Source organism: Rhea pennata, chromosome 26 (assembly GCF_028389875.1).
Source record: "Rhea pennata isolate bPtePen1 chromosome 26, bPtePen1.pri, whole genome shotgun sequence".
Lineage (NCBI taxonomy): Eukaryota > Metazoa > Chordata > Aves > Rheiformes > Rheidae > Rhea > Rhea pennata.
Window position 1 is genome coordinate 6,489,787 of NC_084688.1, and position 24,225 is coordinate 6,514,011.

Here is a 24,225-nt window from a genome sequence, read left to right on the forward strand (position 1 = left end):
CAGGGAGTGGTGAAGACATTGGTGCAGCGGTCACGGTAATGGAGCCAATGGTGGGCCACGAGGAGGCCATGTCCCACTCGCCCCCGGGGCACGGAGTCCTCCCCACAATGCAGCCCTCCTGGCCTGGCCCCACCTGTCTTGTCCAGCCTGGGAGTGGTGGTGCCGCAGACCCGCGCACTGTGCTGCTGGCTCCCGTGGAGAAAAGGGTGCCGGAGAGCCAGCCAGGCCAAGCCACCGCCCAGGCAGAGCTGACGAGGGAGTGACCTGAGTGCTGGGAGCCACTTTCAGCCCCTGGTGCCCCAGCAGAAGCCCCCTGCAGTGCTACCACCTTCACAGCTCTGACGCCAGATTCTGGGACCCAGGGACATGGGTCTTAGTCACCGCTGGTCTCACCAGTGTTGGGGATGTACCATCCATCCACCGTCCCGCGGAGTGGTTTCCAGACCACTTGCTGACCCTCCTGCTGCCCCCTGCCCCCAGCCCAGTTATGCCTTGGTCTTTCCAGGCCACAGGTCGCTACTTGCCTGTGGGTAGCCCTTGTACTTGCCCAGACAGTCAAGTCCCAAGACACAGGGTGGCATAAGCAGTTGGAGGCTGTGTATGCAGATGAGTGAAGAGAGACTCTCTCTAAAACTTAAGGTTCTGATGGGATCTCTTTCCTCTTCCCTGAAAGTGTGTGGGGGTGTCTTTCTATCTCTGTGTGAGAAGCTCCCACAGTAGGTGCTATTCAGAGAAGCCCACTGGGGATACTGAGCTAGGCACCTGGTTCCAGGCACCTCTGTCTGTACCTGGTGCTACTTATATCCAGGGCCAAGGTAGATATGGGTAAGTGCAAGCATCCCTTCACCATTTCCTGCCGAGCTGGGTATAGGCTCATGTGTCTGGCTGGGTGCTAGATGACAGGAGATGTCAGAAACACTTCTCTTGTGCTGGGGGATGGTTTGTCTGGTTCTTATTTCTAGGAGGGACAAAGAGATGGAGGTCCCCAGCAACATCCTCCATGTCCTTTTGACTGACCACAGCATGCCTAAACTGTCCGTTAGGCTCATCCGTTAAGCAAGGACATTCAGTCACTGTCCATACAAACACAAGTCCATACTGCGAACTTCTCTCGCTTGCCTATATTTACCTTTCCGGATCCAACCTGGCACTCCCACTGCAGCTCTGTACTTCCCCTCACTTGCCTCCCCAAACTCACTCCTTCCAGAAGGGTAGGGTCCCAGCTACCTCTGGGGATCTCAGGGAAAGGTATGGTTCTCAGGCAAGAGAGGAAGAAAAGGGTAGAGTGGTAGAAATAATGTTGACATCCGTTCTCAGAAGAAATAGCACCATCTGCAGAGAACTGGGCACCCCTGGGGAAGGTGAGGAACTGCCAGTGGGGAAAACCCCTGAAATCCCCAAAGGACCAAGCAGTAGTGTGCAGGAGAGCATGTGTTTCTAGCTGGTGAAATGAGGCCTGCACTGGGACATCAGGCCAGGAACAGCCACTTCTTACCATGGGGAACCCAGAGCCCCCACGTCTTCCCCCATAGTGAAGACATTCAGTGGGCTGTTGCCTGGGGAGCAACATGTGTCACTGCCAGAAGAGGCTGAGCTGCAGATGGTGTGTTTCAGGAGTGACAAGAACAAACACTTTCTCTTCCCCCTTTCGTTCTTTGTTCCCCTTGCAGAGTCATTTCCGGCAGCTCAGCTCTCTTGGGGGTGGGAGGTGGTTTTTCGACACTCTCACACATAAACAGCAGGGTCAGCCTCAGCATGTACCTCCGATACCTCTTCCTCGCTGCCCTCCTGGGGAAATCGTTGTGGTTGCTCCAAGCTTAGGTCCCTAGTGCAGGGTGCACCAGAGGCAGCCAAGAATGTGTGTCCCTTGAGCATGGTAGAGTTTTTGCAAGGTGTATGTCTTCCACAGAAGGAGAGAGGCCAGCAGGTCCTCCCCTTGCCTGGCTTGGGGCAGGGAGTAGGAGGGGAGAGTGTCATGGCCAGTGGAGGAGAAGACAACCACGAGTTGTTGAGAGTGGGGAGAGAGTGGAAGACAGGCAAGTTTGATATTGGCTGTGTTTTCAGGGAGCCCAGGTTTCCTGGTTTCCTAGCCTTTCTTTTTATTTTTATTTATTTATTTATTTATTTATTTATTTGCAAGGGGAGTGCCATATTCTCAGCCTCTGTGAAATCAATAGCCTGAATCAGCTTCTCAAGTCCTTCTGTGTGCCATTACTAGAGGCTTTAGCAGGTGGGGACACCTTGTGCCACAACAGTCGCTGGAAATGCTGGAGGGGTCACAGTGCTCAGAGATGATGGATATTCCCTCAGCTGCTTCGCATCCTGCAGTCCTGAGATGGATGCCTACCATCTCCCATGTGTAAGGCTATGCCATGTCCTTCTCTCACCCTCCCTCCCAGCTCCCTCCAATGATCCCTAGTCCACTCCTCCACAAACAGGTGAGCAGCACTGCTGGGTTTTATGTCTCTTCCTCCTAATGCATCTTGCAGGAGAAATCTGCTGACCTGTTGTTCTTCCTCCTCTCTCTGAGCAGGCAGTCCCTCTGAGTCCTCAAAGAGTGCTCTCAGCTTGTCTGGGGCCTTGTCCTGCACAGAGCACTCCAGCCCTGCTCTGAAGGGGAGGTCCTCACTGAGGTTCCCTTGGTATTTGTCAGAGTCCAGTACTATCTGACCAGATTCTTTTAGATATTCCACACATACAGAGAGTGCAATGTTTAATATAAAAATTTAATTTAAATTTATGTGATGTTACATGGGATTTTTGATTTAGCAGACCTACTTGGAGGAATCACATGGGTTAAGGGCCTAGAAGGAAGGGGTCCAGGAGAGCTGGCTAGTATTCAAATATTGCCTCCTCCATGCTCAAGAGCGGTGCATCCAAAGGAGAAAGAAGTCTAGCAAAGAGGGCAGGAGACCGGCATGGATGAACAAGGAGCTCCTAGTCAAACTCAGGCAGAAGAAGAAGATACACAGAATGTTGAAGAGGGCACAGGCTACTTGGGAGAATTATAGGAATGCTATCAGAGCATATAGAGATGCGGCGAGGAAGGCTAATGCCCATTTGGTATTAAGTCTGGCAAGGAATGTTAAGGACAGCAGGAAGGGTTTCTTCAAATACATCAGCAGCAAGAGGAGAACTGGGGAAAATGTGGGCCCACTACTGAATGAAGCATGGATTCAACAAGGGGAAATCCTGCTTAACCAACCTGATAGCCGTCGATGATGGGATGACTGGCTGGGTAGATGAGGGGAGAACAGTGGACGTTGCGTACCTTGACTTCAGCAAAGCTTTCAGCACTGTCTCCCATAACATCCTCCAAGGTAAGCTCAGGAACTGTGGGTTAGATGAGTGGAGTGTGAGGTGGACTGAGAACTGGCTGAGAGGCAGAGGTCAGAAGGTTGTCATCAGTGGCCGGGAGTCTAGTTGGAGGCCTCATCTCGAGTACTGCGTCCAGTTCTGGGCTCCCCAGTACAAGAGAGACATGGAACTACTGGAGAGAGTTCAGTGTAGGGCTACGAAGATGATCAAAGGGCTAGAGCACCTGCCCTATAAGGAATGGCTGTGAGAGCAGGGCCTGTTTAGCCTGGAGAAGAGAAGACTGAACCACAAGAAATTCCGCCGGAACGTGAGGAAGAATTTCTTCACTGTGAGAGTGACAGAGCACTGGAAGAGGTTGCCCAGAGAAGTTGTGGAGTCTATTTCTCTGGAGATAGTCAAAACCTGCCTGGGTGCAACCCTGTCTAACATGCTCTATGTAACTCTGCTTGAGCAGGGTTTTTGGACTAGATGATCTCTAGAGGTTCCTTCCAGCCTAACCCATTCTGTGATTCTGTTAGTCTGTTCTTGTTCCCGACTCATCTGGGCTCTGGGAATACCTGTAACCAAGGTGCCCTTGTCAGGGGGCAGGCCCTACCCACTCTCCTGCATACCTATCGCTGCTACAAAGAGGTTTGCTCCTGCGGGGCTCTCGTGCACGTCTTCATTTAGGTCCTGTGGTTGAGGGGAGGCTCCTGCTCACTGCTGCTGTGGCTGCTGTTCTGGGGCTGCTCTTTCTGGTATTTCAGGGAAACATTCTCCTGAGGGCAGAAGCTCCATGAGCAGCAACGGCCAGCAGCATTTAAGCAGGGGGGGGGGGGAAGGAAGCGTCAGTGTCCTTTTTGGGTGCGCTGTCCCTGTGCAGCAGAGCATGAGCCATTACTGTAGCTAGGATACAGGAACTCCAGGAGCACTGGCTGCCCACACCAGCACAGCTCGTGGTGCTCCATTTTCTGCTGCAGGCATCAGGGCTCATCCTCACTGCAATGCCTGGGCCTTGCCACTCCCCTGTTGCAGGCCTGGGAGCACTGTGCATGGCAGAGCCACCACCTCTGTGTGCCACCGCACCTCTGAGTGCCCTGTTCCCACCCTTCTCACCTGCCTGCCATGGCCCAGGACTGGGCTGGGGCAAGAAGCAAGGCCAAGAGTAAGGCCGGCGCTGGGACAGAGTGCAGCTCCAGGGCGGTGCTGGTACTGGTGGCAGTAGCTGAGGGGAGGTGCTGGTGCTGCAGCAGAGTCACTGCTGGCAGGCGTCCAAGTGGTGCCCTGCGGTGTGATGCAATGTGGCAGTGGGATTAGTAGCCCAAGGCAGCACTCAGAGGAAGCCACGCTGGGTCCAGAGGCCTTAGGGTCACCCTCCTGCTTGCCTTCAGGCTCCTACGCAGAACTCCTTTTGCTGGATCTCTAGCCCACCACCCAAGCCTCTCTCCCTCCTTCATCTGTGCTGTCTCCACCAACCGATTCAGCCATGTCTCCCTCACTACAGCCCTTCCTGGCTGCGATCCTCCCTTCATCCTTCCATTCTCCCCTTCTTCCTGGGCAAGAAAGCTGTTGTTGATGTGAATTTCTCCTCTCTTGGCAGTGGCTGTGGGCAGAGCCCAGGTGCAGTAGGAGCTGTTGGCAGAGGCCACTGAGGGCACCAGTATCAATGTCAATGCTCACACCCCAACGTGCAGATGATCGCAATAGTATGCTGGTATTGGCAGCATCTACACCAGCCACCACAGTTGATAGCAACGGGTGTCAGAAGAGGGGAAAAAGCAGCGCTGGACCCACCGGGAACCCTGCTCATCACAACAGACTGCTGCTCCAGCCCTGCTGGTGGGACGCCGCGCTGTATTACTGCGCCATGAGAGACACAGTGAGACAAACCAGTGCTACCGCTGTGCACGAATGCCGTGGCTAAGTGTCAGGGGCTGTGCGTGCCCAGGTGCCTCTCTGCTCTTGGCACAGTGGTGGTGCCTGTGGCTGCCCGACTGGGAGTGGGGCAGCGTGTTGTGCCGGGCGCGCTGGGTGCTGGAGGCGGGAGCAGAGGAGACAGACGGGGCCCGGCTAGAACCACGGGTGGTCAGAGGAAAACGGTGCTCGACAGGGAGGGGCGGAGCCGTTGGTGCAGTCGTCACGGTGCCGGAGCTGGTGTTGGGGCCAGCAGGTGGCTGTGCCCCGCTTGCCCCAGGGACACAGAGCCCTCTCCATGCTGTGGCCCTCCTGGCCTGGCCCCGCCCATCTTGCGCAGCCCTGGAGCGGTGGAGTCACAGAACTGCATGCACACTGCACCACTGCACTGCCATCTCCTGTGGGGAAGAGGGTGCTAGGGAGCCCGCTGAGCCGAGCCACTGTCCAGTCAGAGCTGGTGCAAGAGTGGCCTGAGTGCTGGGAGCTCCTGCCATCCCCTGGCATCCGGGCAGAAGCCCCCCGCAGCGTGACCCAGCCTTGCAGCCCCGGCGCTGGGTTCCAGAACCTAGGGATGAGGGCCTTCTCCGTCACAGCTTGTCTCACCAATGTGGCCAACATGCCAGGCCATCCACTGTCCCACGGAATGGGCCACTGCTTGCCAACCCTCCTGCTGCTGAGCCTGGATAGGCCTTGTTCTTTCTGAGCAACATATGTCACTGCCAGAAGAGGCCGAGCTGCAGATGGCGTGTTTCAGGAGTGACAAGAACAAACACTTTCTCTTCCCTCTTTCCTTCTTTGCTCCCCTTGCAGAGTCATTTCCGGCAGCTCAGCTCTGTTGGGGCTGGGAGGTGGTTTTCTGACTCTCTCACACACAAACAGCAGGGTCAGCCTCAGCATGTACCTCCAATACCTCTTCCTCGCTGCCCTCCTGGGGAAATCGTTGGGTGAGAACAGTCTTTTACTCCTGGCAGAATCCTTTCTTTCCCACCTGATTAAACCCTGACCCCATCACCAGATCTCTGCAAGGATGTTCTCTTGAAAAGTGGACAGGCGTTGGGAAATACCAGATCACGTGGGTGTTTTGCACCTGTGTTCTGAAGAGGCTGTCACTGCTGGAAAGGAAAAAGATGAGATAGAAAGGAACACCTCATACCGTGATGAGCTAAGATCCCCTTTCTCCAGCTTTTCTTTCCCTACCAATCCATCTCTCTCTGTCTCTCTCCTCTGATGCACCTGGGCCTAGTGTTCCAGAGACGTGTCACTGCAGAAGCTCTCTGCTGTCTGTCGTGCCAAATGACTGCCTTGCAGCCCAGATATACGGGACTTTTCAAAGCTGATGCAGGTGCTGGGAAGCTCTTATGCCACGGACGTTATTAGGGTGTCCCAATCTCTGTTCTGGCTGGCAGGTGTAGTGCAGCATGCCCTGGCGACCCATTTTTTCCTGCATGTCAGCACAGCCAGGGCTTCCTTTTTCCTCATTTCCGAAGACCGGAGAGGCAGGCAAGATGTCAAGTAATGGAGAGAGGGATGCATCTTTCTGCAGCACCTCCTGGGAGCCCTCACCTCCCTAGAGGTGTTCTGGTGCCAGCACAGGAGGGCCAGGCAAGACAGCCTGTCCCCTGGGCAGCAGGAGAGTGGGAAGCTGGGCCACAGAAAAGCTCTAATCCAGGAGCATCTCAACAGGAGGTGATGGGATTGTCACTTCACTGGGGCAAGAAGGCCAATCTCCTGCCCAAAACCACTCACTAACTGCCTTGCTGCAGGGCCAGGGAGAGGACGCCTTCTTCCCTGTGGGTTTGCATCCTGAAGCCTTTCCCTGCACACTCACTGACTCCTGCTTTCTTCCAGATGCCATGGGCCAGACCACCGTGACTCAGAAAGATGGTCTAGTCACAGTGGAGGAGAGGGGCACTTTCCAGACCACCTCCACCTACCAGACCTCCAGCTTTAGAGCATTGCTTTGCTACCAGCAGAGGAGAGGCCAAGCCCCACAGCTGGTCTCCTATCAGGTGGGAGCTGGTCGCAAGGACAGCAGCCGATTCACCACACCACTGAACACCGCAGGGAAATACAGCCTCCTGCGGCTGGAGGAAGTCAAGGTCTCTGACACTGCCTTGTACCTCTGTGGTGTGGAAGACACTCTGGTGCAGGAAGCTTCCTTGGCTGTGCAAAAACCTGAGGCAGGGAGGAGGGTGAGGGTGCCTCTAGGCAAGGTGGAGCTCGGGGAACAGTGCTATTTCCCTTGTGCACTCAGGGATCTGCAGGCTAAGATCCTCTTCCTGAAAGGGACTGGTGTCCATGGCCTGACAGGGAGGAGAAGCTGGTGAAGGCGCCTCTGCCATGGAAGGGTTTTCCCTGTACACCCAGGGTAGGACCGCACGTGGCATGGGCTGTGCAGAGAGTCTATGTGCTCTTTTGATCTGATCTCTCGGCACAGCACCAGAGCTCAAAGGAATCACCCTGTGTCTCATCCAAGTCTTGCAGTCTCATTCCAAAACTCTCGTTCATTCTCTGCCCAGCACATTTGCCCAGATCACTGACAGGATGGACCTTCCCAGACTGGGTGCTTCAGAAGGACCTGCGGGGTGGTAGCACAGTGCTTGAGCAGGAACTGGAGCCATGACTTGTGAGGAGTGGGAATCTCTTGGTGTGTGGGGAGGAGCAATGGACAGAGTCCAAGGTTTCCTGGTGCATTTGCCAATGCCAGTGACAACCCACCTGTGTGTTGACCACAGTGTTGTGAGGCAGGGGGAGTGGTGGGAGGGATTCTTGTCTGACAACAACTCTTGCAGATAGTTTTCTTTCATCCTTACAGTTCTGGAGGCCAGAGGCAGGAAGGAGGGATGTTTCAATCCCCTGGGACATTAGCAGTTTCACAAAGGGCATTTTGATTGCAGCCCCTGCAGAGCGGAGGGCAAAGGAGCTGGAAGTGGAGCTGGGAATGGAAGGAGAGAGATCCCAAATTGGTGAACTGTATTTTATGCATTGAAATTGTATTCGAAGCAAAGCAAGGAAAGCAAAGCTGCCATGATTCTTGTCATCAAGTGGAGCAAGATTTTGCCAGGAGAGGAAAACCATCAACCCCTCACTTACCAACCCTGTGAGAAGCTGTTAGTGGGAAACACGGAGGGAGGGACCCTCCTCTTTGTGTACATAAAATGTGACTTTGTGAAGGAAGTGCTGATCTGGCCTAGAGAAACCTGGACTGATCCTGCACGTGGACGAGTGGCTCTGGCTGAGCAGGACAGCTTGCGCCCAGGACGTCTGTCTGTGCCTGCAGACAACTTCCTTTGGGCAGTCCTTGCAGGTCTGTGGGGAACAAATACCAGGCAGAGACTGCTTCGGGAAGCTCCTCTGTGCTCAGGGACAGGCCTCAGCCAGGCAGGCTGTGCACAGCTGGGGAGAAGGCTGTGCTGCTCCAGTCCTGTGCACGGCAGACCTTGAAGAATGCAGTGCTTGTGAGATCCCATCAAAACTGGCTGGGGCTCAGCAGAGTGTGTTCTGAGGGGCCACAGTGAAGGTACAGACCTTCCCAAAGCATGGGTTCAGTTTTACACTCTCCGAAGGGATGTTGATCCTGCCTGAAGGACCCAGCTGGCTGCTAAATGCCTTTAGAATGAAAACTAACCTGAAGAATTTTCCTACTTAAGAGCATGAGGAGCTACCCATAGATACTCACCTTTCTGGATCTGCTGCACAGCTCAAGGAGTGATCCCCATGTCAGGAGTAAATACAGGCTCACAGTAACCAGTCGCTCACAGGTAACAAACTGTATTCATATGGGATGTTTTAGTCATACGAAAAGTATCAGTATATGCTGGATCCTCTAGTGAGCTATACTGACAACAACCAGTGTGAGGCGTCTTTTACTGAAGCAAAGCTTTCCTGTGAACATGAACAAAGACACCATCTGGGAAGACATTGTCCTTGTGTCCATCCATAAAGATGTTTTTGGCAATATGATCAGGGGAGGTAATTTCTTCCCCCCCGCCAGGGTACTGTTTCTCTCAAAGAAAATGAGCATGTTGTTTCTTCTAAGCACTGCTACTTATCTATTCACATTCTACCTAGAGATTAGGGGTTTGGGTTTTGTTTTACTTATTAGTCTGTTTAAGAGATGCCACACCTCTAAGTCAAAGGAGTATGCCATTTCTGTACTGTCCACTGCATCCAAGGCACTGTTTCCAAACCTCCAGGTCTGGATACCAGGGGTGTGTGTAGAGAGGTCCCAGCATAGGCATCAGGCCTGCATCCCCTGCCAGAGGAATATCACATCACTGTCAAACACTCTTTCTGCATGCCCAAAGCAGCCAGTGGGTATGCCCGAGGCCCCACTAAGTGATCAGGAACATTTACTTTCCAAGAATGGCCTTGTCACCTAACAGCCATACCCTCATCCTTGGAGGTATTTCCCATTTGCTCTGTCTGTTTATCCATGCTGGCTATTTTGTATGTAGCATGTCTTGTTCAGTTGTTGATGCTCCCTCAGTTGGCTACACAAGCATAAATACCAGTGGTGATTGTCTTTAGTGGAGTGAAAAGAAGTGCCCTGATGAAAGAGGTGTGTCTGCCTTTTGGCAGCAAAGATCTTTTGCTGTTCAGTGTCTATTTTGTCTGCCCATGTGGAGGACTGTTGTCAGAGGCTGCCTTTTCTGTCCTCTGTGTGGTGGACTCTGAAAGGAGGTTATCAAGAACTTGATGCTCCAGGGAAGGTGTTTGCATGGGAGAGGGAGTTGCTGGGAGGGCCAGGATGCCAGGCTGCATGCTGCAGGGCACAGCCGTAGCCTAGGAGCAGCAGGGCCCTCTGCACACGCTGGTGTGGAGACCATATTCCCTGTGCTTGGGAGGGCAGAGCCATGCTGGGAAAGGGCAGAGACCTGCTCTCTGCAGCGATGCATGGTGATGCCCTCCCAAGCCAGTGCTGGGTGCCCAGCTGCATCTGCTGGGCAGACAGGAAGTTTGCGTGGAGTCTGCAATGCAGCCCCGCTTTTGAGGCAAGCTTGGTGCCACTGTGGCGAGGTTTGCATGTCTTCTGTTACTAGGCTGTGATGTGGGCAGGGGAGGGAGGGCTTTCTAGGGGACGGGGACAGTGTCTTTTCCCCTGGCGCCAGCGCAAGCCATCCGTACTAGGCAATGCTGCTGGATGCCTCTTGAGATCTAACCTGCCCTCTCTGACAGGACACACAAAAGGGGCAGTGCAGGCTCAGGGCATGCTGGGGGTCACCAAGGCAGCCCCAGCTGTTGGCATCATCATCTTATTCTGTGCTGCCCCACAGCAAATCTCCATCACCTGGATGATACTCCAGGAGCCCAGGCCTCCCCTAGCTGCAGCTCTCCTGCCTGCTGGGCTTGGAAGCATCACTCGAGGCCACAGTGGGGTGCATCAGACCTGAGCCTCTGCTCACTGCCTCTCTCTGTGGACAGCGGGATGTCGGGCTGTGCAGAGCAGAGAGCCAGAGTCAAGCTGGGCAAGGCCACACCAGGGGGAGCCGGGCCCCTTGGCACCTCAGTTCCCTCACTGCTGAGGGCTCACTGAAAGATGTTGATTTAAAGGTGGAATTGGTAGCTCCTAGGAGGTGGGACTGGGATCTCTGGCATAGGGTTGTGCAAATAGAGCCTAGGCAGCTGTGGACCTGAGATTTATAGACTGTTCAGAGAGGCACACAAACGTCTTTGCCTCAACTTGCCAGAGTCCTTGCAAAGAGCAGCCAGGCCCCGGGAGGCTCCTGCCTAGCCCAAAAGCCACAAGTCAGCTCTCAGCCAAGCTTCAGCCCCTCTCTCTGAGCAACACCTCCTCTTGCCTTCCCTCTCCCATGACAAGAAACTCTGACCCTCCACAGGGGACAGCCTTGATATCAGCTGAGATATCCACTGAGGTGAGAACTCATCTTGCAGGAGCAGGAGGAGGGTTAGGAGGAGGAGGAGAAAGGGCTTTGTATAGTTATATAGTTCTACTTACCTGATTCCCGAGGAGGAGGATGACAGAGAAGGGAGTGAGAGAGTGAGGAGCTGGGCTGGTTTTGTACCGATCCTGCGCTTCCTCAGGCCCAGAGGCACGCATTGCAGAGGCGGCAATTTTCTGGCAAGATTCTCTTCAGTGCAAAACATCCCTGCTAATGACACGGGCTGTCTTTTTTGTCTTCCATGTTGCTGCCTTTCCATTTCCCACTTTACACCATGCCCATTCTCCCCTGTAGGCTTGTTCTGAATACTTGGATGAAAGGCCCAAGGACTTCCGGGGCAAGAACACATTGGTTTCGGCAGAAGACTCAGCTCAAGTGCCAAAGGGGTCCAGCGGAGGCAAGTGATGTAGGCCTGGGTGATTCCTGTGTGCCTGCTTCTGGTCCTGTTTGATGGAAGGTGCCCAGCTGCTGAGGTCCTCAGTTGGATGCCTAAAGGCTCCCATACAAGAGGACGTACACCTCCTTTCTAACGCCCTCCCTCCCAGATCACTCTGTTGGTCACTTATTGTCACCTCCCCTGGTGAGTGGGCTCTGCTGCTAGATTTTGACCCTATGAGGCATAACACCACTCTCCAGAAAATTTTATAGGCCTGTTTTGTTATGGAACCTCTCTGTGGAGTCTCTGAGGATCCCCAAACAGCACCACGAGCATGTTTGGGGCCAAGTTCTTCCCAGGGTGCTCATGGCCTAGCCATGTTTACCAGCATATCCCGAGCTGAGACCACAGGTGCTGCTCCTGCTTAGGCACATGTTCTTTTCTAGTGTGTGCTTGTGGGCATGCTGGATTTGTGTGAGTGTAGGTGGGTGCACAAATTAGTGCATGATTCCATATAGGGGTGTGTTAGCAAGTGTAAGTCTGTCTCTACTTGCATGTACTTGCTCCCTCCCTGTGAGGGAGAAATCCTGCCCACCTCATGCTTGCCATGCCTGAGTGGATCTGCTGCCAATGCAGTGTCAGTGGATGGAATGCAGGCTCCTTGTGTCCAGGTGCCAATTCCAGCGGCACCGCTGCAGCTCATTGACCTGCCTCTAAGTCAGATAGACCTGGCGCTGAACAGGTATGGAAACAGAGGGACATGGGTCCTCATGTCACTGAGCTGTGAAAGGAAGGACAGAGCCCCTGCAAAGCATAGGGATGCACAAAGAGCTTATGACTCCTTTGCTGTTTGGGCACCAGGCCACTCCTGCCCCTCCTTGAAATCTGAGTCTGAGCGCTCAGCAGCTGTGCTGAGAGGGAAGGGAGGTCTGCTCCACATCCCCAAACCTGCTGCTGTGCCATGAACAAGCACCACAAAAAGATGCTCCTTGCAACAGGGTCTGAGTGGAATGCGTAAGCTCTGAGTGCATCTCCCCTCCTGGGGGCTGGTCTGCATGGGCTCAGGTCCAACTTACACCCGGTATAGCTGAGGGCTGCCCACCTTTCCTCTAAGCACCTTGGGGAGACAGATCAATGCCAGACAGCTCGGCTGGGAGGCCTCAGTCAGGTCTGAGCCCGCCTTTTGGTGGGAGCAGCATGAAGCTGAGGCCCTAGTGCTTGGCCCCCATCTGAGCTGCAAATCCAACTGCTTCACAGCCATACCCTGTGACTGGCCATGGATCTGGCCCGCTGATGTGGAGTCAGATTCTGACCTGTGGATGGCTTCTCACCCTGCTCTTGGAATGCCTCATCACTATGGACTTGTATGGCAATCCGGAGTGTGCCGTCATCTGATTTGTACCATTAGCCCTGATCCTGGCCCTGTCTTGCTGATTCACCTCCCTGTCTCAACCTCAGGCTTGCCAGAGACAAGAGCCTGAACCACACAAAGCACGGACAGACAGAGAGCATGGTCAAAGAGGCGGTAGAGGGAGGCAGTCAAGATGGGTGTGGCTGACAGATGGTGACTCCTGGAAACAGGACATAGGCTCCTGTTTAACGTGCAGGCCTGCAACTTCAGAAGAGGTGTAGTGTCCTTGGTACCTGTGAGGACAAACAAGGTAATGAATCCCACTGGGGGATTCATTAGAAGGTGCTGAATCCAAATCTTGTACCTGTGTGAAGTAGGAAAGGCTTGTGATAGTCTGAAGAGATTCCCTCCTGTCCAGAGGCACCATACTGCTGATCTGACCTGTTGCCTTCGGTGGCCAGCTGAATGCCAACAGCTTTCTTCTCACTTCACTGATGAAGGAGGTGTCTCAGCATTTTCCCACCTCTCCTTCCTTTTCTCCTGTGCCCTGGGCTGTGCCGGAGGAAGGGGAATCTCCAGTTCCCAAGGGCCAGACTGCTGCCAATAAAGAGACACCTGTAACAAACATGACTGCAAACAGAGGTCTGGGGAGCCGGATGGGCTGGATGGGTTTTTTTTTTTTTTTTGTTTTGTTTTGTTTTTGATTTCCCCCTCCCTAAATGCCAGCTGGCAGAGACAGTACAGCAGTCAGTGGGGACTTGGGCAGTCACCACAACTTGCTCTCAGTGGGATGCCTGAGCCAATTCCTTTCAGATCATTAGCACACTAAGTGAATGAAGGGAATTATGCACACGCGTGCACACACACAGTCACACATATCCTGGAGCCTGGCCCTGGAGAGGCCTTGCTTGTCATGGGAGCCTATATTGCACCTCTGCCCTGGCAGCACCAAGGCAAGGGTTGCCTGAGCTTCTTTTGCCCTGACACTCCCACAGGCAGAGGCAGGGCAGTTACCCCCTGCCTCAGAAAGGATGAGTACCCGCCAATAGCCCTCTCTTCACACAGAGCTCTCCCCGTGGGGGCATTTGCAGCCCCACTGCTGCTGGCTGCATCATACTGCCCACACCTGGGATAGGATTTCCCTGCATGCGCACTTGAGGCTCCCATGACAAGCAAGGCCTCTCCAGGGCCAGGCTCCAGGATATATATGTCCCTGGGGGTGAATGCTGCTCGCTGTTCCCACCAGGAGGATAGATAGGCAGCAGCAATGACAGTTCTGCCACGGTTGAGAGACCTGCGGGCACCAGGAGAGCTCAGGGTACAGGGGGAAGGCATCCTGGCAGCCTGGCCACCACTGGCCACACAGAGCAGCACCAGGCTCAGGGCTCTGAGCAGGGGCAGAAACCCAGAAGGGGAGAGCAGTGCACAACGTATGTGGCCCTCGATCTTGAGGAAGCGACACTTTCCCTAGAGGCTCTGATCGATTTCATCCCATTACCTCAGTGCCTGCAGAGCTGCTCTCAAATATCCACACAAACACCCTGTGTGCACATGCTGCCTTTTCCCACCCCCTGGGGCACAGCTGCCCCCCATGCTGTGTGATCAGGTAAAGGACAGGCTTCTCTGGGAAACACTTCCAGACTTCCTTGATTTGCTTTGGGGGTCTTTCCTCTCTCTCACCTGAACTGCTTCTTCTATATTGGTGGCTTCACAAGCTGCTGGACCACATCTCCTGATCCTGCACTTTTTACAAAACTGTAGAGTTAAAAATGCTGTTACTTCCTATAATTTACAGCCTTTTTTCCTTTGGTTTCTTGGTCTTTCTTGGTAATTCTGCCTTCAGGGCTGCTCTGTTTTTGTGCTGTCATGATGCTCCCCACAGAGAACAGCGGACACCAGCGATCACTGCTCTCCCAGCAGCTCTCTTTTCTTCTGTTGCCTGCTCTACTTCTCCCTCTTTGGTTCTTCTGCAGTAAACACCCCTTCTCCTGCTACCAGCTCTTCAGCATTAGCTGCTTTCTGCATTTATCCTGGCCTGCTGCAGTTTGCTTTGCATCAGCTACAGCCTGCCTCTACGAGCTGTGGCTCTGCACTGTATGGAAATGCAAACATGAAGGAGAATCCAGAGACTCTTTATCTCCTGGGAAAGAACTCACATTTACTGCATTTCCAAAACCAAGAGCATAGGATGTAAACATGTGCATATGTTTAACTTTCCAAGGTTGCTGCCATTCACCTTTGCTCTGCCAGACCTCCACTGCTACTTTCCGGGCAGCCAGGGTGTCCGTGGCAAGGGGCCCAGGCCAGGGGCAGCCCCTGCCTGCATTGCCACACACTGCGGGTCACTGCAGCAGGTCTGCGTGGAGGCCTCGTGGCTGAGCTGTGCCGCTGTCTCACTCCCACTCACAGACACCTTTCCTGGTGCCTCTGTGGCTGGACTTTTACGGGACACCCACCCCGCAGTAGCAGCTCCTCGGGCAGCAGCAGCCTGCAGCATCTGGGGCAGTTGGTGTCCTTTTGGAGTGCACTATTCACGTACAGCAGCACATGAGCCGTTACTGCAGCCGGGATGCAGGAGCTCGGGGATCATCGGCTGCCCCCGCCACCGTGGCCTGTGGCACTCCGCTTTGCATCGGGGGCATCAGGGCTCGTCCCCATGACGACACTCGGCCCCGGTCGCTCCCGTCCTGCCTGGCCCCTGTCGCGGGCCTGGGAGTGTTGTGTGCAGTGTGGAGCAGCTGCCTTGGTGTGCTGCCATACCGCTGAGCACCCCACACCCGCCCCTCTTGCCTCCTAGCTGTGGCCTGGGACCAGGCGTGGGTGAGGCCGAGAGCGGTGCCGGTGCCAAGGCAGGGCGCAGCCCCGGGGCGGAGCTGCTGCAGACGGCGGTGGCCGAGAGGAGGCACCAGTGCCAGAGCACAGAGTCGGTGCCGGCGGGCGGCAGCGAGGCGTGGGGAGCCAAGCGGTGCAACACCGTGCGGGGTGGTGTGATGCGGCAGAGACAGAGCGCAGGGCTGGCGGCACTGGCCATGGTGCTCCTCGGTACGTGGGGCTGGCAGTGTCTCTGGGGCCCGGGGCAGTGCTGGGGATCACTTCCCCTGGGACCCTCAGAGCGGCCCTCACCTCTCGCCCTCAGGCTCCTTTGCACCCTCCTCACCCCCAGTCCCCTTCTCCTCTGCCTCTTTCCCTTCCATATTCCCAGCCATCCTTTCCTCTTCCAAACCCTCTTCTCTCACTACTTTCCTCCTCACCCATCAGTGGGCATCCTTCCATTCAATCCCTGTGTCTTCCTTCTTTGCTCTCTCCCTTACACTCTTCTCCATTTGGAGCAGCCCTCCAAACATCACTTGTCAGTTTTTCCCTCCAAGGAGCCACTCACTCATTGATAAAGCTGCTCTCCATCCTTTCTTCTCCAAAGAGTTTTCCACCAAACCTCAACAGTCTTCTCTCCTCTCCCTCTGCCTGACCTCTCGGGGAGCAAAGGAATTTTCTGAGATTTTTTGCCTTCTCCTTGGCAGTGGCTGTGGGCAGAGCCCAGGTGCAGCAGGAGTTGTCAGCAGAGGCCACAGAGGGCACCAGCATCAGCATCAGCTGCTCACACCCCAACATACAGACTAACGAGTACATCCACTGGTACCGGCACCTCCCGGGACGAGGTCCCATGTTCATTGTGAGTGCTCTCAAAGGGTCCAAAGAGGTGCAGGACCCTCCAGGAACCCTGCTCGTGGCTGCAGACCGCCGGTCCAGTGCCCTGCAGCTCACATGGCCCCAGCGGCGTGACACGGCGGTGTATTACTGCACCCTGAGAGACCCGGCGGGACAGGCTGGGGCTGCGGCTGTGCACAAACCCCCGTGGGTGAGGCAGGGTGGGAGTGGAGGTGGGTGCATGGCACCCTCGGGCCGCCAGGAGGCGCCACCCCACCTCCAGCTTGCCCAGTCGTGGATCGCCCTCTGCTGGGGCCTCAGTTGGCTGGAAGGCCCCTGGATTTAGCAAGAGGTGGTAGTACACAGATCTACACACACACACACACACACACACACACACAAACATACTGGGCATGCTGGATTCCTCTGGGAACTGGCCTCAGACGCTCAGGCCCATCGATAGATTGCACAGCATCACTAGGTCTCATAGTTGCCTCATGCACAAGACACACACACACAGTAGAGGCAAGGAGCTCTCTCTAGCAGGTGGCCCAGACCTGTGGCCTTTCGTGTAGCAGATTCCCAAACCCCATGGTTCCTCCAGTAGCCAATTCTCAGCCCACCCTTGTCTCTCTGATATCTGACTCAGATTTATGCCTTCTCCCTTACCTAGCACCCAGAGCTGTATCCTACTCGCCAGTTGGTCCAGCTTGCTAGAAGGCAGGAAAGGCTGTGCTGATCAGGTGCAGGGCGTGGCCAGAAAAGCATAAGGACCAGCCACCTGGCGCCTTCTCTTCCCTTCTCTGCCTCTTTCCACATGCTTGCTTCTTGACAAACTACCTTCATCTCTCCCTTGCCTGCCTTTGGACCTTTCCCCAAAGCATCCCACAGTATGTCTTGCCCAGTCCTGCAGTGCTCTCCCACTACAACCCACAACGCGTCCCATACTGCAGTAGACAGTGAGGCCCTAAGTTTGTCAGGTGATATGGGGAGAGCATCCTCAGCTGACTCATCCTGTGAAGCCCTCTCAGGCAAGGGTGCTGATTGTTCTTGCTGTGATTGCCCTGGAAAGAGTCAGGTCAGGGTGTGCTGCTGGCTCTGATGGGCTTGCTAATGTTCCTCTGCCTGCCACTGTTCCTCTGCTACTTAATATTTGAGACTTTAATCACATAAACTTACACCTGAGAAGGGACTGAAAATGGGTAGCATTTGTGCTCACCCAGGCAGTGGGAGCACAGCAACCAGATAAGGCCCTGCAGTTGGAGGCTGTGTGCATGAATACCTGAAGGGATGGAGAGGGCTTTTCAGCAAAGCAAATGGCGGTGCTGTGATTTTACGCTCTACTCCACCCCGCCAGAGGGGGCAGTGTGTCTGCCTCTGGTTGGGGGATTCTTGAGGAGCTGCTTCTCTGTCTGGAGGAGAACAGAAGGAAAATCCTTCTGGGGGAAGACAGCCTGGGTCCAGGTGCCTGGGTCTGTGTCTGGTCCTACCTCTGTTCAAACAGTACTGAGGCACAAGGCACAAGGGCATACAAGCAGGTGCAGAGGGGCCTCTGGGGTGGGTGGAAGCCTTGGTTTCGGGTTCAGCTCTGGATGGCAAGGGAAGATCACCATGGACACTTCTTCCTTTGCTGGGGGATAGCTGGGCTGCTTCTGATCTCCAGGAGGAGCAAAAGGCAGGAAGACACCCAGCAGCCTCCTGGTGCCTGACAGCAGGCTGCATAATCTTCGGCTGCTACATGATATTTTAGGTGCCCAAGGCCCCTTTGGCAATATGGCACAGAGTTCAAAGGCAGCAGTGCTACAGCTGGGTACCTCTGACTGAGAGGCTACCCAAGCAGCTTTGGACCTAGAGGGTTGTGAAAGAGCTCAGATGTGGCCTGACTGCACACAGGAACCTCCTAGTGCTGAAAAAGCCTCTCCTTGCCTCTTGGGAGCATGGAGCACAGCAAAGGGTGCAGCTTCATTGCTTTCCTTAGGTTGAGCATTTTAACAACTTCAGCTGCTTTGTCCAGAGAGCCAGAGGTGGGCAGAGGTGCAAGGTCCCAGGGAGATCTGTGTGGAGCAGCAGTGTGAGAGTTTTGCCCCACCCTCTGGGCTGAGGTCTGGAGGGTGCTTTGAGCTTGCAGAGGGAGGGGAAGGGAGGACCTGGTCTCATCAGCACCCTCTTTCTTGGAGACACCTGGACACCTCGTGTAGTGGAGATCATCACATGGTCCTGACTTTTCTGGCAGCCCTTGTGGGCCTGCCAGAGTTTGGTGAGACACAATTTTCCCTCTGCAGAGGATTGGAGCAAGAGAGTGTCCCATCAGTGCTGGGGGAAAATGCAAATTCTGACCTCATGGGGAACTGGCAGTCTTTCTGCAGGGAGATCAGGGGCTGCTGGTGCAGCATAGCAAGTACCCCATGGGATGTCAGGAGTAATGGGCATAAAAGGGGGAATAAGGCTCTGCACATCTCTTTCTCCGATAACGAGTGCCGTTATGTGTGCTGTATTTTCCATACCAATTCAGAGAGAGAAAGCTGCCAGGGGAGGGGCCAGTGCTAGACATGGGACACTCTCTGTTTGTGAGGGATTGGGATTTGAAGAAAATGTTGTCAGTCTATGCTGGAATGACAAAACCTTTGAAGGGCATTCAGAGAAGGCTAAGTGCCTGCTGGGAGAGAGGGAAAGCTTTATAAAGCAAGGGCATGGGCAAGCGCTGTAGTGTGACTTATGGAGGGCATGTGGTACTGAGAAGTATGGACAGAAGAAGGAGAGTTGAGAAGTTCATGTCTGCTATGGCAGAAGTTAATACAGCTGCTTCAGATCTCCAGGAGGGGCAAAAAGCCAGTGACAGATCCAGAAACACCTGATGGCCTCACAGCCTGATGAAGATACTGATGAAAAGCAGGATGAGCTCACAGACTGGCCTGTCTGTGAGGAGTAACAAGAACTTGCAGAAAGCAGAGCGTGCAGACAAACACCATATCTGCAAAAAGCAAAAAAATGGAGATGGGGGTATAGTGAGAGAGCTGATGAAGTGACAGATAGATGGATACACAGATAAGCAGTGCTGAAATGCCTTTGTGGCTTGTGAGGCCATGCACAAAAGGACTTGGTGCTGCAGTTCCCACCAGAAGTGACCATCCAGGTGGCACAGCACATAACACTGCACTGTAATTTCTCCTCCAGCTATTGCAATCCCCACGTCTTCTGGTGCCAGCAGCTCCCAAACCAGCCACCTAAGCTGTTGTTGCAAGTGGGAGAATGGAAACCTCAGGCACAGTCAGGGAGGTTCTCCTCTGGGCTGTCTGTGGAGAGCTCCCTGGTGCTTCTCTGTGTGCGGAATGCCAAGCCCAGGATAGTGCTGTCTATCTTTGTGCACTGAGCCCACATGGGTGCCCTCAGGGTGCAGCATTGCACAGAACAGCACGTAGAGTGCTCTGAGCAGTGTTTCTCTCCTTGCCTCTTTGCATGTACCTTTGAGGCTCAGCCTGCCCAGCAATGGCACCTGTGGTCTGTGGAGAGGCTGGATTGTTGCCTCCTCTGCCCACGCAGCCGAAAGAAGTGTCATTATGAACATGTCAGTGAGGCTTGAATGGATGTGTGTAGATACAAGGTCCTGAGAAATGACCAAAGTGGTGTGTCAATACTGACATCGTTTAAAGGGGAGACTAAGCCTGGGGGAGAGCTACTGCAGAGCTATTACCACATCAGTCACACTAGAGTCAGGACCACTCCTGAGCTGCAGAAACTAACTGGGTCACAGGGACGAGTATGCAGGAGAAGTATGCTACTTGCTTGTCCAGCTCTTATTCTTTCCTCAGCTGCCGCTGATGTCCGCTGTTGGAGAAGAGGACCCTTGGCGGACGACGTGACTGTCCTTACGGTTTTATACCACCTAGCCTAAGTAGCCTGAAGAGGGAAATCTCTTTCCTACCCCTGCATCTGGAGATGGGGGAAACTCTCAGAATTTGAGCAAGTTGCCACAGCCAGACTATGGAGAAGAGTCTCTGGTCCATTCCCCTCAAGTTGTCCCACTCTTTTTCCTGTGTCTCCAGCAGATTTGGGGAAGCACCAGTGCTTGGCCGGGGACAGTCCCTATGTCTCTGAGGTAGTGTGGGTTTCTCTGCCAAAGCAAAATCAGCTGGTCTCTCAATTTCTAGGAACTAGTTTGTCGCTCTGTGTACAGTGCTCTTGCTAAGTGTGTTTGGTGGGGCAAAGAGGTTGCCCTGGAGAGCGTCTGTGGCAGAAGGTGACAAAAACAGCCAGGGTGCCTGACAGGAGACACTGGCTGCATTTTTCCTCCCTGAGAGAGTAAATGTGCAGGTGTTTGCAGGGAGGCCTGCTGAGGTGGCACACAGAGCTCAGTCTTTGTGACAAGGAGAGGGTGGGAATGCATGAGAAGGAGAAACAGGGCAGAGGGAAAGGGAGGGAAGGAGAATGGGGCACCTGGAGATGATGAGCTTGCTTTTTCCTAAGCATGTTACATTGATTCTGATTGCCCAAGGGACTAATCTTTCCCTGTTCTTTCACAATCATACCTTCCCCAGGTGTGCTGAAAAGTGAATGCCATGACTTAGCATTGCGGAAGATGCTGTTGGTGGACCCTTCACAGACTGAGCAGACACTGAGAAGTACAGGCCGAGGACATGAAATAGTGTGCTGAGTTAATATGCTCACATCTGTTGTGTTTTCCTGGCCACATTTGGAGATGGAGAGTTGGATGCACAGTGTGGCTGGTGAGAGCTCAGAGGATGATTTTTCCATGGGGCTGTCTGCAGTATTTCTAGCACTACCGCCTGCCAGGAATGGCTCATCATCTCCAGTGGCTGCCTCCGGGACAGCAAGCCAGACTGGTGGTTTCTTGGGCCCAGGCATCAGACAGGAAGAGAGATGCTGCTTACCAGGGCATTTTCTCCCAAAGGCTTTGGCTCAAGAGACAACTTTTCCCCTAGGGAAAGGTGCCTTTCAGCTTCTTGAGTCACTGATATGCAGGAGTGAGTTTGGCAGAGGCCACCGAGCAGGGTCTTGGGGCTGGAGCACGTGTCACATGGGGAGAGGCTTGGCAGCCTGGGCTTCTTCAGCCTTGAAAAGAAAGAGCTCAAGGAAGACTTTCTTGCTGTCCACAGTAACCTGGCTGGAGGCTAAAAAGCCAGATGGAGGCAGAGTCTTTTCAGAGGTGCTCAGGAATAGAGTGAAAGGCAATGGACACAGGTAGGAACATGGGAAATTAGGATTAGAAATTCAGATTTTTTTTTTAGCATTACTATGATTGTTAGCTTTATCACTGTCATTGTCATTAGTATTATTTACCTGAGGGTGGATCAAGTTTGCCAGGGAGGTTGTAAAACAACAATCCTTGGAGATATTCAAGGCAACTGGGCAGAACCCTGAGCAACCTGATCTCATGACATCTGCTTGTGATGAGATGACCTCCAGAGGTCTCCTCCAGCCTAACTCATTCAGCAATTCTGTGAGTCTATTGAAAGAGTGAGGAAAGGATTTCTGACAGCTAAAGAGGTAGATCAGGGCATATGCAGATCTAACTTGTGATGAAGAAGCCAAGCCTAAGAGTGACTGAAAAGGTGTGGTTTGTTTTCCCGTGAAATGACTTCTACAGAAATGTTTCCTGAAGTGCTCTATGATTGTTCTGAGGCTGGGATGGTGTGACAGGAAAAGGGATTCACTGTTTTGAAAGGGACCTTCTTGCAGACAGGAGAGATTTCACATTTCCTGAAAGGATGTGCAGGAACAGTTTGGGACTGCAAGGCTCAGGCATGGTGTTCCTTCAGATGTCTGAGAGCTGCAGCCTTGGGGTGTCCAGAGAGGGGGTTTGGCGGCAGACACTGTACAGGAGCCAGTTGCAGCCAATGCAGGCAAGGTCTTGGAGATGGAGAGAGGAGACATAGGAGTCAAGGAAGGAGAGTCTTTTCCATGAGAAAAGGCTGTGTCAGTGTCGGCAGCCCCCACATCTCTAGGAATCCCCTTCTACAGCCTGTGAGGTGCAGTAGTTTCGTGAGTTGGAGAAGCCTAGAAGAAAGCCTGCTGGCGTGACTGCCCCAGGTCTTAGAAGGTTAGAAATTATTATTATTATATTATTACTATTATTATTCATAGTAGTAGCAGTAGTAGTAATAATGCAGTAGATGTTGCTAACATTACCATGGTGAAGTTTTCTGGAGCAAAGCCTAAATGAGACTTTAAAAGAACAGAGCTTGTTCTGTCTCCTGTTGCTGGTACACAGGGTCACTCCAGAGTTGATCAGAAAAGGAGGGGGGAGGTGTGTTGCCATTGCATCACCCCACCCCTTCCCATCCCCTTCCTGTTGCAGGGTTCAGGGCTGCCCTAGCCACAGACTTCACAAACTAGCACCCCAAGGAGTGCCTCCTGTACACCCGGAGGAGGCAGCAGCTTACTCACTCCCAGCACTCCCCCCTCAGCCATGCAGTAAGATGTGCTTGTCACCTGAGCGTTTGTGGGAGTCCACAGCCCCCAGGTTCCCCTCTGAGGTGGCAGGATATCCTGCCAGAGCAGGACACAGCCAGGCTCCCTGGGGTGGTGCAGAGCAGGGTTGCTGAGGAACCAGAAGATGTGAATCCTCGGTGGGGAGGAGCGTCCTGAAGTCACAAGGAGCCAGGCAGAGGGTGTGCAGAAAAGCAAGTATTTCTAACTGATAAAGAGAGGACTGGAGTGGGGAACCCAGAGCTCACAGGTCTCCTCTGCTGTCAGGACATTCAGTGGCCTGTTGGCTGAGGGGGGTGGGCTTGACAGTGTGTTCTCTGGGTCTCTATGCAGCAGGAGAACTAGGAGCAGGGACACAGCAGAGTTCTCCTCCAGGGGCATCCTGGCAGCAGGGGATGGGTGTTACAGACCTGTGGGATCTACACTGAGCCAAGAACTCCGAGTTCCTGCCTCAGTCCACTCACCGCCTTACTGTTCCCCAGCCTGGGGCTCCTGTTGCAGAGCAAGGGAGAGGGAGCCTTCTTCCATGGGGGTTTGCATCCTGTCATGGTTTGTACCCTGAAGCCTTTCCCTTGTACAGTCTCTGACCCTTGCTTTCTTCCAGGTGCCATGGGCCACACACCCCTCACCCCATAAGAGGCACTAGTCCCAGTGGAGGAGACAGGCACCTTCCAGATCACCTAGACTTACCAGACATCCACCTTTGATGCCTTGCTCTGATCCCAGCACAGGAGAGGCCAGGCCCTCAGCCGGTCTCATATCAGGTGGCAGCTGGCCTGAAGGAGAGGGGCTGATTCACCACACTGCTGAACACCCCAGGAAAATATGCGTCTTCCAGCTGGAGGAAGTCAAGGTCTCTGGTAAGTCCTTGTAGCTGTGTTACACACAAGAAACCCTGGTGCAAGCACATTCCTTGGCTGTGCAGGAACCTGGGGAAGGGAAGACGTGTCTCCGTGCGAGGCTGAGCTCCAGCTCTCCCTTGGTAGCACCGTTTTCCCTCCACATCTGGGGATCTCCAGTCAAAGACTCTCTTTCTGAAAGGGGCTGGTGCCAGTGGCTTCATGGGAAGGAGGGAGGCAGTGAAAAAGCCTCTGCTGTACCATGTTGTCTCCACAGTCCAGGACAGGACCACACTCCGCACATACCTTTTGCATGATGCTGGTTGGGTATTCAGCTCTCTGTGAAGCACCAAGGGCTGGAAATAGTCAGGGACTCATGTGAGTCTCCAAGTCTCATAGCCCCATATATATATGTTTATATATATGTTTATATATGTGTGTGTATATGCACAT

At 53.8% G+C, this 24,225-nt stretch overlaps 1 gene segment (V, D, J or C); it reads left to right on the forward strand.

Annotated features, from left to right (window-relative positions):
* Window positions 1-15,831: 15,831 nt before the first annotated feature.
* On the forward strand, window positions 15,832-16,832 carry LOC134151119 (T cell receptor alpha variable 4-like). The segment is given in 2 exon segments: window positions 15,832-15,883; window positions 16,360-16,832. Coding segments are annotated over 2 exon segments (525 nt in total).
* The last annotated feature ends 7,393 nt before the right edge of the window (window positions 16,833-24,225 follow it).